Source organism: Corvus hawaiiensis, chromosome 2 (assembly GCF_020740725.1).
Source record: "Corvus hawaiiensis isolate bCorHaw1 chromosome 2, bCorHaw1.pri.cur, whole genome shotgun sequence".
NCBI lineage: Eukaryota > Metazoa > Chordata > Aves > Passeriformes > Corvidae > Corvus > Corvus hawaiiensis.
The window spans coordinates 20,436,129-20,449,601 of NC_063214.1; the positions used below are offsets into that span (position 1 = coordinate 20,436,129).

Genomic DNA, 13,473 nt, shown 5'->3' on the forward strand with positions numbered 1-13,473 from the left:
ACTTGTTTCAGCTTTTTCTTCCATTATGAGCTAAACCAATCTAAGATACGACAAAACTGGATTAAAAAAAACCTATCACAACTTAGGGCAAAAAGTTTTGAAACAATTTTGATTTGACTGCATCTTTAAAACCCACAAAATCTATTTTTTAGGTCTTATCAGATGCAAGTGATAAAAACACATATTAAGATGACAACTGCTTAACAGTACATAAACAGGAACACAGCTCCAACTCCAGGAATGCAATTTGCATTAACTTTCTCAAAAGTTAAAAACACATTCCAGAGGTTTTAAAGCCAAAGTGATTTGCATAGTGATACAAACAGAAGAACAGTCTACACCAGAAATATCTGGGGACAAGATTTCACAAAATGTTCTAATTCCTCAAGCAATTATCCCAATAGATTCTCCTGAGCTGGATAGAGACGCCTTCTAAGAGCATGTTGTGACACAACAAGGGGGAGAATGGGTTCAAACTGAAAGTAGGTTTAGATCAGATAATTAGGGAAAAATTCTTTACTGTGAGGCACTGGAACAGGTTGCCCACAGGAGTTGTGGATGCCCCATGTCTGGAAGTGCTCAAGGCCAGGTTGGGGCTCTGAGCAACCTGGTCCAGTAAAACATAGCCCTGCCCATGGTATGGGGGTTGGAACTAGATGATCTTTAAGGTCCCTTCCAACCCAAGCCATTCTATGATTTTATGACTAATTGAGTTAGAGAATTAGTACATTTGAATTAGAAAATTTGCATCTAAACAAGAGCCATCTTTTTTTACCCTTATATCAAAATACAAATTTTTTACATCACAGCTTCTTGTTTTTTGCAGTATTGAAGCCTAAATAAAACTGCACTTCACAGGAGCTCATCCGAAATTTAGGTTTTGTTGTTGCTGTTTATTTTTTTAAATTTAGTTGTTTGTAGTCTTTTTTTAAAATTAAAACCCACTACCTCAGCAAGGCCCTATTCAGCACATGTCCACTGACATAGCTGAAAATGAAAACTGAAAATGACAAACTTTCTAGAAATACCTTACCCCCAGTAGCTTTAGCCTTTTAAGGTAACAACAGTGATGCCATTTACTACTTAAAATAATAAACCCAGAAACAACTGTATGGTCTTGACTGATGTTACACATTAAGGCCAGCCTGAACTAATTCCAGCCTCTCACCTAACTTCCTCTCTCTCAAGTGTACAAATGGTAATGTATTTCTGTACAAAACCCAGGTAATAGTCATATTTGCAATTAAACCAATTTCCTATTAAATTCTATGGACTTATAGTATAAGAATTATCCAGCTATCAAGTTCCATTTACAACTTCTTAGGGTTGGACTCATGCAGCTCAAGAAGACACTGCTCCTGGTAATCTACTCAAGTGACAGGAAAGAGGCAGTGGAACCCTGTGGCACTGTACTCCCCACTACTATTAAAGTCACCTTATTGATCCAGTTTCAGTTTACACCAAGATCATATATTGTTCCCTTAACAGTAGGCCCACAAATAAACAATGACAAACAAGGGAGACTGGAGAAGATGACACACACCCTCCTGATAAGCAGAGATAAAGAGCTCTTAAGGCTTTGAGGCCTTGTGTTCTCAGAAGTCAAATTCTTCCCTATGTAGTACCCCAAGCACACCATCAGGGTGTGCCTTCCACTTTTTAATTTCAACAGCACTTCAGAACAAAATAGCCATTTATCTGAAATCTGTTTATTGTGTTTCATGGTACTCACTATTCTAATAACTAACTTCAGTAAACACTCAAGTTGTATTCTGCCTTGCACAGATGGTTTCAGACATGAGATACAATGATGCTACAGCAGAAGGACAATAATAAGTGTCAAAGATGTGAAAATAAAGTTCTACTATACAGGCCAATAGTAACAAAAATTAATCAACATTTCAGTACAAAATTGTAGGAAATTTGTGAAAAAAATGGTTAAAGTGTTGAAAGAGAGGTTCTGAACACAATAGCAGCACTCCTTCCCACTTTGGACTGTGTGCAAATGCAGCAATAACAAAATACCTGTATTTACAAAACAGAGGTAAGGAAACGGCAGATAAAGCTCAGTTCCTACTGTGACAGTCACAGACTTGCCACTGTCTGGGTAAGAACAAGGCTTCTGTTACTCAAGGAAAAGAATCAGGTGTAGAGTTCATGCACTAATGCTACCCTTCAGCTTATGCTACTATTGACAGCTTGTCGATTAAATCATCAACAGTATTCACAAGGAGTTTTGTATCCTCCTTGTCACTCATCCGATGCTGGCCGATTTTGCGGAGGATAACATCCACGTCCTTGCTCAAAACACGATCAGCAACCTGCATAGAGATCTGCCAAGGGACATCACCATCCTTCATGCCATGGATAAGGCGTATGGGACATGTTACAGGAATAGGACTATTCAGCACACAGTGATTTTCTGCTTCTCTGATAAAGTCATAGGTCAAGGAGTAATATCCTTCCTCATTGTGCTTTGTTTGATACTTCCATTCGCCCTTTTCTTCTATTTCTTTTTGTGCCTATAAAAAAAAGAGAGCAAAGAATAGATAAAACAGATGTTAGAAGTACTTAAGAGTACCTCAACTTATTTCTGTTCTAAAAGCAGTAAAACTCTCCCAGGCATAAAATTTCACCTTGTTCATTTTTATGAGCAGAAGTGTTTTCCTGTTCTCCTCACAGCATCTGAGAAGACAAACCCCCTACCAAGTCACAAAAACTTCTCTCCAAACCTCTCCTTTACATTAATCTAGTTAAAATTCACCAGTGAAATTAAGTTTCTTAGCCAGAATCTATCAGAAAGAAAATATGTATAGCCATCATGAACAGTAAATCTCCTTGGCTTCAATCGGTTCACTGACCCTCAAACAAGGAGAAATCCTAGGGAAAAGACATTTTCCAGTGATCAGTCTTTTCAATCTTTGCCATAATAGGTGTCTCTGAATACTGTATTTCCAGATTCTTACCTTAGTACTAGTTATACCAACACTACAAAGTGCCTTAGAAAAAACACAAACAAATCGGGAAAATTTTTAAATTATTTTAAAGCACACATTTATTGCCATGTAACACCTGATTTGCTTTCCTGAAGACTAGACATTAGTCTAGTCAATAGACATCATCAAGGAAGAATCTCAGAAGGGCAGATCCCACTACCTAAATCTTACGGTCTTTACAAACACACTAACCTGTAGAATTTCCTTTCTATGCACACAGCCTGTGTCATACTCATCTCATCCAGTGCCACCTCAACTACTTTAGTGGCTACTTCTCCATCCTTGAAAGCACAAGGGTCCAATTCCAGTGCAAATATAAGATATTCAACACTGAAATCGAATGGACTGCTAAGAGCAGGGATCTGACTTCACATCCTCTGAACGACAGCAATATAAGCACACTCTGGCTAGTGCTCACACTAGTCTCACACTGTAAGCTTACATTAATCAAACACAAAAAACTTACCTGAGAATTTGCAAGAAAACTACAGTTTAAATAATGTAATTTCTTAAACTCTTGGTAATATTTTTTTTTTTGACTGCACAAAAGCCAACCATCAACATTTACCTCAATGGGAAGCCTCTTGAAAGTTGTTACAACGTGATCTGCTGCTACAGCTACTCCAACCAGAGCAGCTACTTTATCTGGGCGTGCTATTGCAGCATGAAGCATCAGCCATCCACCCATGCTGGAGCCCACCAGAATCTGGAAAAGAAAATTAAAAAAGAGAAGAAAATATAGTGTTTTACAGGTAATGGCTAATAGGTTTTTTCTTCTTGCCCAAAATATCAGTTTTCACTTGGTTTAACGATTTAAACCTTGGGCATAATCCTGCTGTCCTTACCCAGGCAGAACTGCTATCACTTCCAGTGGAAATTTTGCCTGAGTAAGCACCACAAGACCTGGTATTTATTATTCTGTTTGGCATGGCTGGTTATTGCTGTCTGAGACTGAAACACTGTAAACACTGTAAAATGAGACTTGAAACAATTCAGTATCATATGCATACTTTTATGTTCCCTTCTCAAGATAAATGCACATGGTAAAGGCTCAGTGCAGTAAAAGAAGTAAACAAAAGCAATTCCTAATACGAAATTGTTTTAAACACAATACTAGGTATTTCTAGGTTGTAGGAGATTCCAAGTTTCTCACAGTGATTTCTAAAGTAGCTGAAGAAATCAAATGCTGCTTTTCCTGCCTTTTTTTTAAAGCTATTTAATCATATGGAGTATCTTGTAATCTTCCTGCAAATCCTTTAATTAATTCATCAGCATGGGACGGTGACACACTTTCTCATTAAGAGGGCTGCACTGCACTGGAAAAATTCCCTGTCCCCTGACAGGTGGCTGCTCCACCATGAGGCCTTCTCAGACTCTCTGGGACAACAGCCCTGCTCTGAGCAGGAGATTCTAATAAACTACCTCCAGGAGGCCCTGCCAACCCATGCTTCCATGATTTTGTGACCTACCTGCTTGCAAAAGAGCTCCTGTGAATACGACTTCTCAAGTGATTTAGCTTGAAAGTGAGCGTCAGTTGTTCAGCAAAAGCTACTGCTGACCAGAGCTACTATGGCATATTTTTGATCAATGTTCTACCCTGAGGGAAAACCACCATTCTATATTTAAAAACAGAATATAACCTGTGGTCCATCTGTAAGTTCATCCAGTATAGACAGAACATCTTTTCTCCACTTCCCAATTGTACACTCTTCAAATTTACCATCTGAACTTCCACATCCTGTATAGTCAAATCTGAAAAAACAACCATCAACATGAAAGTCATAGTACTGTCTGCAGCAACACAGACACTAACTAAATACTGCTGTATAATCAAATCAGCAGGGGAAAAATACCACATTGAGTACTTTCTTACTTGGTCCTGTTTATCACTAGAACCAAAAATCACATAAAAGGGGTTTAAATACAACACACACAACTAAGCTATGCAGCGTTCTCTTATCATTTGATAGAACATCATAATTTACAATAATAGACAAAAAATTTCCCTTACAGACAAAAGAAACCCCTCAGATACTTCAACTTTAAAGGTATTTTTAAAATGTACGAACTCTTTTAAACACTGAACACAAGTATGAAGACTTATAACACAAAGCATTCCATCTAGTCTATCAAAGGACAGCATTACCAAGCAGGGGCAAGTTCTTCTAAACCCACAGAAGACACAGGGTAACTTAATCAGACTTGGCAGGTAAAGACAGTGCTCACAGTGGTAACTTAAAAACCAGAACTCCAGGTCCTTCCTTTTTAATTTTTGTGCCTATAGCCTGATTGTAACATGGAGCACTGGCCAGACTACAGAAAATTAGAGAATTTTCTGAATTACTCTCAGAATACATTTTCCTGATTTACCTCAGTCTCTCTACTGACAGAAATCCTACATTTGGACATGGAAAAAAGACTTCTTAGCTTGTATACAAGCTCCCTTAGCACAGGGAGCATCCCAATCCAAATGCCAAAGTTTACAGATTTGTGTTAAAACCCCTTCCCCCAACCCACGAGAACAGTTTCACTTTCTCAAGAACAATACTCCTGTATGTACCTGATGAAGGCATGGCCTAATGATTTGCAGAAATCTTCAAGGGCAGTTGCTTTCTGACCATTCATATTTGAATTGAAGCCTGGAAGGAAAATAACCCCCGGATTCCTGCCTTTTAGTTTCTGATAAGCAATATTTGGTCGATCTGGTCGAGTAAGAAAGCTGACCGATGACTTCAGTCTGCAAACTAATAAGAGGAACTGCTTAGTACAAGCATCATGATAATCTTGGCAGAAACACAAGTATTTTATAAACTCAGGGTTTGGCAAATGTGGGCATATTATGTGAAAATATGGTATTTTGGCTCAAGAGAGAAGAAAAAAGCATCTCCTATATTGTTTAATGACTGAAAAGTACTGATGAATCTGAGAAAAATAGTTTATTGCGATTCATTCTCATCATTAAATGCCAACCATGTAGAGAGTTCACTCAGCAACTATCCAAGTGGTTGACTGAAAATGAACACTAAGGCTTCCCAGACTTCATCAGTCCTCATATTTTATACCATCTTGGATACATTTACTCATTTCACAAAAAAACTTCCAATTTATTATCTGCTTAGTTTAACTTTTAATTTTCAAAAAGCATAATTCTGAGACTAGAGTACTTTGTGCAATGGAAGTTTACAAGTACATGAGATGACAAATTCTTCAAGAAAATTAAAACCGAAGGATAAAACTGCACCTTTATCAAAACCCTGGATCCACACAATATATGGAGATATAGGGGGAAGTTCATGAGAATTGTGAAAGAGTCTTTTGACTAACTTCTTCATCATAATGAGCATAAAACAACACTAGCATTGTTTAAAACCAAGTGAAATAACATCAAACAAGGAAATAAGATTAGCAGAGGAAATGCTAACTAATTAATAATTCTGCTGAATCCCAATAGCTGCTACAGGATTTAATCTAACTTTAGCACTCAGCTGTACCTCTACTGAGGGTAAGGACAAGCAATTCATAGAGAGCTGTTAAGGAGACTTAATCCACTCTATTATCCAACTCAGCAAGGTAATTTGTTAAACTGAAAGCTCGGTCAAGTCTTCTAAGACTTTGACACTCTTAATTCTTAGATTAGAAGATGACTGGTTCTTCAACAGCGAGGCACAGAAGCTATCCAACCCAAAATAAATCATCAGGGCTTCCTAGGGGTATAATAACTGCATAAACAGTGCAAAAAACAAGCCCTGACAGTATCACACCACTTAACTGTCCTGCAGCCTTGAGTTCTGTTTTGTCACTATCAGAGAGATTACATTCAAGGGGTTTTGGGGGGTTGGCTTGTTGTTAAACTTGGATGTGCATGAGTAAGTGTGGCTACATAACAGATAAAAGATGCAGCTAGCATTCAGCACTTTCCTAGAGTCCAACAGAAATGGTATCTTTTGAACTACAGATTAAAACCATTAAATTGTTCCTCAAACAATAAGGTAGTTCTTTATCCTACTGAGGCATGAGTTGTTTATAAAGGTGAATAACTCCCACAGTAAAGGTATTCAGATGCATCCACACTGTGGCTTTTGATTTGTGTGTGTCTCTCACTAAGCCAGTCACTTTTTCAAGTGCCAGTAAGAGGAGATACACCAAGAACTGCTACATTTAATAGAAAAATAATTAGGAGGATTTTTCTCCCCCATAAGCCTTGATAGCCATCTCTGAAGGCACTGGTCTTCCATGCTGCAGCACTCTGGAGGTGTCCTCAAACTACTTTGACACTGGGCAGGGTTCCGACTGCAGCTACAAGACACAACCACCGTCTAAGCTATTTCACAAATTATTCGTCCATTTAACAAGTTAATGGAAGTGCACCAGTGGCAATCCCAACCTGAATAATGCAAACCCCTAAAGCAACCACCCCAGCCAACACAAAAGCAAAGCTCACTGCAGTCACCCTCTCAAATTTCTCCTTAGACAGACAAGACCATCAGCAGCTGCCCAATAATTTCTCCTCCTGACTTTAGGAAAGACCTCAATAAGAGCAGGGAAGCATTTCTAAAGGGTGCAAGGCAGGTATTAGTGTTTATAAAAGCAAGTTACAGACAGAAGGTGATAGCTACAGGAAGACCACAGGACCCTTGCCTGATGGTATCTATGAAATTCTCTTCCTATCGGAATCACTGTGCACTTTTATGAACACCAGAAACTGTGACTGAGACCAGTGTTACATGTCAAAGCCAAAAAAAGTCCTCCAAACAACTCCGGGAATGTTCCTGCACTGTGATCTTCCCATTGCCAGCAGCAGCAGATTAATGCTGCTGTGACAGGCAATGGACTCAATGCTGTCCACACCTGGTTCCATGCAACCACCCACACTCCAGCAGGAACCGCTGCTTGGCCTGGTCCCAGAGCACCTAAAGACACACTCAAATAAACAGATGCTCTGATAATGTTACTGTTATAAACACACAGAAAGGGAGAAAAACACAGCAACAAAATGTCACTGTATTCAAGCTTTTGTGCAGCTACAAAATGGCAAGTTAGTGGCAAGTAAGTTTTACTTATTGAGCAACCTTAGATGAGATTCATCTGTCCAATTAAAGGCAATGAATAAACTCAGCAAGTCACATAAGCACGGGGTCTCACACGGCAAGAAGGGGCACTGCGTGTTTGGGAAGAGACCGATCTCACTCAGAAGTGTATGCTAGCGAAGCTTTTCAGGTACCTGGCGAAGCTTTACAGGCAGGCACGCTTCACACCCGATCAAGCGAACTGGCGCACCGACTCCCAGCTCCTCAAAACGCACCAGGGGCAAGAGCTTAGAGCCAACAAAACACACGTGGGGAAAGCGACTGTCCTGCCCTGTGCAGACACCGAGCCCCCCCCCCGCGGGGCTGGCAAGGAGGAAAAGCCTGTCAGGAACCCCGTCGGAAAGGAACAGAGTTTAAGATCCCCATCCCCACCAGAGGGCCTCGCCCCGGCCCTTCCCGATGGAGACGGCGCTGAAGGGGAGGAAAGGGTGTCACCCGCAGCTGGCCGAGAGCCGCCCAGCGGCCGTCACAGCCGGCACCGACACACATCCTCTCCCCTCCGAGTGGCACCCCTTCTGCTCCGAGCTTCCCGGGGCCCCTCCCTTACCCCGGAGCGCCCGGACCGCCCTCAGCGGTGACAGCGATGCCCGCAGGGCCGAGGCGCAGCCGACCCGCACCACCGCTCCCGCCATGGCCGCCATGGCCGCCGCCCGCGCACGCGCCGCGCGCCGCCCGCCTCCCTCGGCTGTGAAGGGATGGCCGGGGCGGGGCGGGTCGCGCCGCGGTCTGCGGTCCGTGCTGAGAGCCTGCCTGGCAAACTGCAAACAAAGTTTTGTCAATAAAAAGCCCCAAGACATTCAGTGTGCGTTTCCCAGCGTGCGTGTTTCCCCAGAGCCAGCAGTGCCTTGTATCCAAGAAGGCCGGAGGTGTGCATTGGGAAGAGCACTGCCAGCAGGCCGAGGCAGGTGATCCAGCCCCTCTGCTCAGCCCCGGTGAGGCACCTCTGGAGTGCTGTGTCCAGGTCTGGGCTCCTCAGTACAGGAGAGACACGGAGCTCTTGGAGCGGGTCGGGTGGAAGGCAATGAGGGCGATTGGAGCACTTCTCTTAGGAGGAAAGGCTGAGGGAACTGCGCCTCTTCAGTCTTGAGAAGAAGTGGCTGAGAACGGACCTCATTAACGGGCTCACACCTCCTCACCTTCTCTCAGCCTTAGGTATATGAGTGCAGGAGCCAAAACTATGTCTTTTTGCACTGTACTTTTATATACAGGCCATGGCAGCCACAAAGAAAAGAAAATAATCATAGAATGTCCAAATCATTTAGACTGGAAAAGATCTCAAATATCATCAAGTCCAACCTTTGACCAAATACCACCGTGTCAACTGGACCATAGCACTACATGCTACATCCAGTCGTTTCTTGAGTATCTCTAGGGATGCCCCTTCACCACCTCCCTGGGCAGCCCATTCCAATGCTTGACAACCCTTTCTGCTAAGAAGTTCTTCCTGATGTCCAACCTTCCCTGACGTGTGAAAATGAACGCTAAGAAAGGTCAGTGCCTGCCAAGGTAAGGATGTTTTCCCATCCCAGCACCAGGCCAGCACCTGTAGGTCATGGGACACAGCAGAGGAGGTTTTTAAGACTCAGCCTACCTGGTTTGCAACTGCCCGAGAGCCTTCAGGGTAAGCAGGTATTTGACTCCCAGGCAGGTAAGCTTGAAGGGCTTTTATGATCAGTGCAGACTGATCATAAACGGGGGTGCCTACCACCATGCTCTGCTTATGTTGTCTTGATGTCCACCACTACAGAACCCACCCCACTTCATGATGATGATGGCAAACTTAGTGAAAAGAAATCAGTCATAAAACCACACTGGTTTTCATTTCCACAGTGAGTTAATACTTCATTCCATTCAAGTCATGTCTAAGTCAAATATTGAGAAAACTGCAAAATCCTCAAACTCAAGCAATTTCTGGTTTATAGTTAAACAAAAAAATTGTCAATATCCAAGCTTGGTGATAAATTTTTCAAACAGGTTCATAAAAAATGAAAAAGGTACTATATTATGTATATGCAGTAAGCAGACTACACTCCTAATTCCACTGCCCTCCCAAAGGTTATTTTCCATAGCTCTTTTATGGGAAAATACATGGAATAGTTAACTGTTACTGAGAAATACAATATTGCTTGCATGACATACAAATAGTTGTATATAACTATTTAAAAGACAGAAATGTCTCAGGATAATGCAGCAAGAAAATATCTGAAACAAGTGTATTTTTAAAAATGTTTATTGAAATGCCTTCATTGCATCATGCAGGATACAAAAATCATTATTAGAAAACCTTTATAACTATACTTAGGAATAAAATCAAGATACATCAGGGAAAAATAATAACTGTATAAACAAAAGCAATTTATTTCTGATAGTGTTTTAAATTATAGATTACAGGCTGTGATCTGCACAGATGATAACAATTATCTTGCAACAACAGTCTCTTCTTTTATGATTCAAGTCGAAACTGATGTTTGTCATGCTAGAACAACCACATCACCTGTGTATACCACAAACCTGTTCATTACAGTTACAGGGTTTTAGAAGTATAACAAAAATATTCTGCCAGCATACTTCTATTCTGTTTTCAGTTTATTTGTTTAATCAAAAACCATTAACTTTTCATCAAGGGGAAAAAAAAAAAAAGGTTAATGTGCTTTCTTCTAGTACACAAACCACAGAGCGTGTAAGTTTTGATTACTGAAATAGAACCCCTTTAAGGTCATAATATGAGACTTTCTTGAAGTTCATTTCAATTAAATAATTTATATTTTTGCAATATTACTCCAGGACTTGGAGGTGATTTTAAAATGGGAGACCACTGCACCCTCAGTATTTTTGCCGTTTTAGGAATCTCAATCCCTACTACTTCAAACTTTCGGGGGTTTTTATTCATACACTGCTTAGTGTAAACTCTTAGAACTCACCTCTCTCTTTTTATTATATTAGACAGCATTATTCTGTGCAGATATACATTAAACAACAAAACAACTCTCTGTGACTGAAAGCTTGGCTCCAAAGAATTCAGATAGGTAGAGATTTTGGTGCTGGCTTCAAGGCAGGCAATGTTTCAGATATTTCAATAGAGCGTTCACTTGGCAAAGAGTAAGATTAGAACCACACTGGGACCTTACTACATGAAAGAAGATTGCTGTAGGGTCCAGAATCAGCTTATTCTATTCAACAGGGAAGATGAAAAAAACCCCTCTTTATGAGGAAGTTAATACATGTGTTTCCATTTCTCATCCTTGTGGAAAAAAATGCATCTTTATAAAGCTATCCTTCTCTTCTCTTTTCTTTTTTTTTTTTTTTTTGTGGAGCTCCATAGATGCAAACTTTAAACATACAGTTGTTGCCACTAAGTGCTTGAACACACAGAATATCATAACAATTTAATTACATTAAAGGTCATTAAGAGTTTTGGCACTGTCCCCTTACAGAAAGTTAGGTACAACTAACAATATGAAAACATAAGGGAATTGTATAACTCTTTGGCTCTGTTGTAACACTTAACTACTAAGGCAAGAACTGTGTGTACCTTAGGGCTACTCCTTGTTTGTATTTTTATAAAATACTTGACTAAAAGTTTTAAAAAGTCACCTAATTATCTACAAATGTCAAATGTTGCATATTAAAATATATGCTTAGTACACCTTTTTGTTTCACAACTAGAATTTTTGCATACCAATGAGAACACACATACTTGTAAACTGCTCAGTGTAAGTTTATGAAGACATTCTCTGTATAAGAGAATTTATAGAAACTTATCATTCAATCAAGATGCTGTAATTAAAATTGCCTGATTATCCATTTTGGAGCACTGTGATTCTCTCAACAGCTTTAGCTTGTTCATTCCTATTAAAATCAACTAAAACAGGTAACAAGCCTCCCTTTTCAATGCATTTTTAACCCCCTCTCAATCTGAGGTTTCAGGTGCACATCATAAGGAGGACATTTCAGGGTATTCACTGGCTTTTCAGCTGTCACTAGGTATGGCTAACTTCATTAGTTATTGCAGGATGCCCTATCGCTCCCCTTTTATTACAACATGAAGTGGGTGTAGCCTTCTGCGCCTGTAACAATGACATCCATCCAGATCCTCATGGCTTCTGGAGAAGGAGCAACCATGTAGTAGATGCGGTCATGGGTCTTAACACTGAAAGTCAGCAATGGGTTGGGACTCTAGAATAAAACACAAAGAAGATATCAAAATCATGAAATCAAAGCCATTTATTGGTACCAGAGGTGGAATTGCTTACAGGGATATTTATGAATAGGGTTAAGAAGAAAGATAAAATGCTGTACCACTGCATCTTCTATTGCAGCAGAGATGCATTTGAAGTGTTTGTAGCCACCATAAACACCTTTGCATCATTTTTCCAGTAGACTATTATACAGTACTACAGGGCTCCAAGCTGTTGTTTCATGCCCAATTAACTAACTCCTCCCCTCTGTCCAGTGGCTTTCACAAATTGTTCACAGTTCATTTAAATTACAGATGAGAGGCTGGGGGTGCCATGAGCACAGTTAACTCCCTCCCTGGCACAGAGGCATGTAGCCAGGCCTTGACTTGTCCATGCCACTGATTTCAGCAGTCTCACCACTGGACGAAAGAACTACTTGCAGCAAATACCACTTTGCAGGTAGACACACTTATCTCTGCTTCCATCGGTATTAAAAAAACGCCAAAATAGTGATAATTACAGATTAGCTTCCTTTTCCTACACTCCAGGATTTTTTTTAATATTTGTTTTGTTTCTTTAATTGTCCCCCAATAGTGTTAGCTCTCCCTTTAATTTTACAGCGACTACCGTACTTTGGGTACTCTATGTGATACGTGGTTAAAACGCCAATAACAAAGTTTACCTTATATGCATTCTTTAGATGATCATAATAGACTTCTTCAATAGCTTGGAAATATATTACACCTTTTAATTTAGTTTCATGTTTGTCTAAAATGGAAAAGAGAAAAAGACTTCAGAACTGAAATGAACAGTAAGAAGCAAAAGCTTTATTTGCATTTCCATGTATGTTCAGCTGATAAGTGACTTAACAGTTCTGCTTCTGAAATCCCACAGAAACCTTCAACCTTTCTTACTAGTTTGTTGGTTTTGTTGAGAGATGCATTTTTGACTTTAATATGTTTTCTTTTTCACCTAGTTTCCAAGGGTAAAAGCTTTTGCAATTTCCTCATCTATTTGCAAGTCACTCCCTTCACTGAAGTGTCTAAATGTTATGGAGGGTATAGCTCACAGAAGGCCAGATGTGTCTCAGATACATCCACTCTTCCCATTCCATGAAAACCAGCCAGACTTCATACAGTTCTCAGGCTAAGACCTCCAGTTTGCCTTCAATGGAAAACTGTAATGATAGTCAAATTTTCAATACAATCTGAC

The 13,473-nt window shown here is 40.2% G+C and overlaps 2 protein-coding genes across 13 annotated transcripts in view; both read right to left on the reverse strand.

The window, feature by feature from the left end:
- Positions 1-1,693: 1,693 nt before the first annotated feature.
- On the reverse strand, positions 1,694-8,732 carry ABHD10 (abhydrolase domain containing 10, depalmitoylase). The gene is made up of 5 exons (XM_048294598.1): positions 8,631-8,732; positions 5,557-5,740; positions 4,637-4,748; positions 3,565-3,702; positions 1,694-2,522 (listed from the first exon to the last, which is right to left on the reverse strand). The coding sequence occupies exons 1-5, from the start codon at positions 8,722-8,724 to the stop codon at positions 2,181-2,183; spliced, it is 870 nt and encodes a 289-aa protein (XP_048150555.1). The 5' UTR covers positions 8,725-8,732; the 3' UTR covers positions 1,694-2,180.
- A 1,565-nt stretch (positions 8,733-10,297) lies between these two features.
- The window catches only part of PHLDB2 (pleckstrin homology like domain family B member 2), a 65,770-nt gene continuing 62,594 nt past the window's right edge, over positions 10,298-13,473 (reverse strand). For all 12 annotated transcript variants that reach the window (XM_048293703.1, XM_048293702.1, XM_048293707.1 and 9 more), the window contains 2 exons: positions 12,944-13,029; positions 10,298-12,259 (listed from right to left, as the gene is read on the reverse strand). In XM_048293703.1, the coding sequence (XP_048149660.1) occupies positions 12,119-12,259; positions 12,944-13,029 (227 nt within the window). In that variant the 3' untranslated portion in view covers positions 10,298-12,118. The remainder of the gene's footprint in view (positions 12,260-12,943; positions 13,030-13,473) is intronic.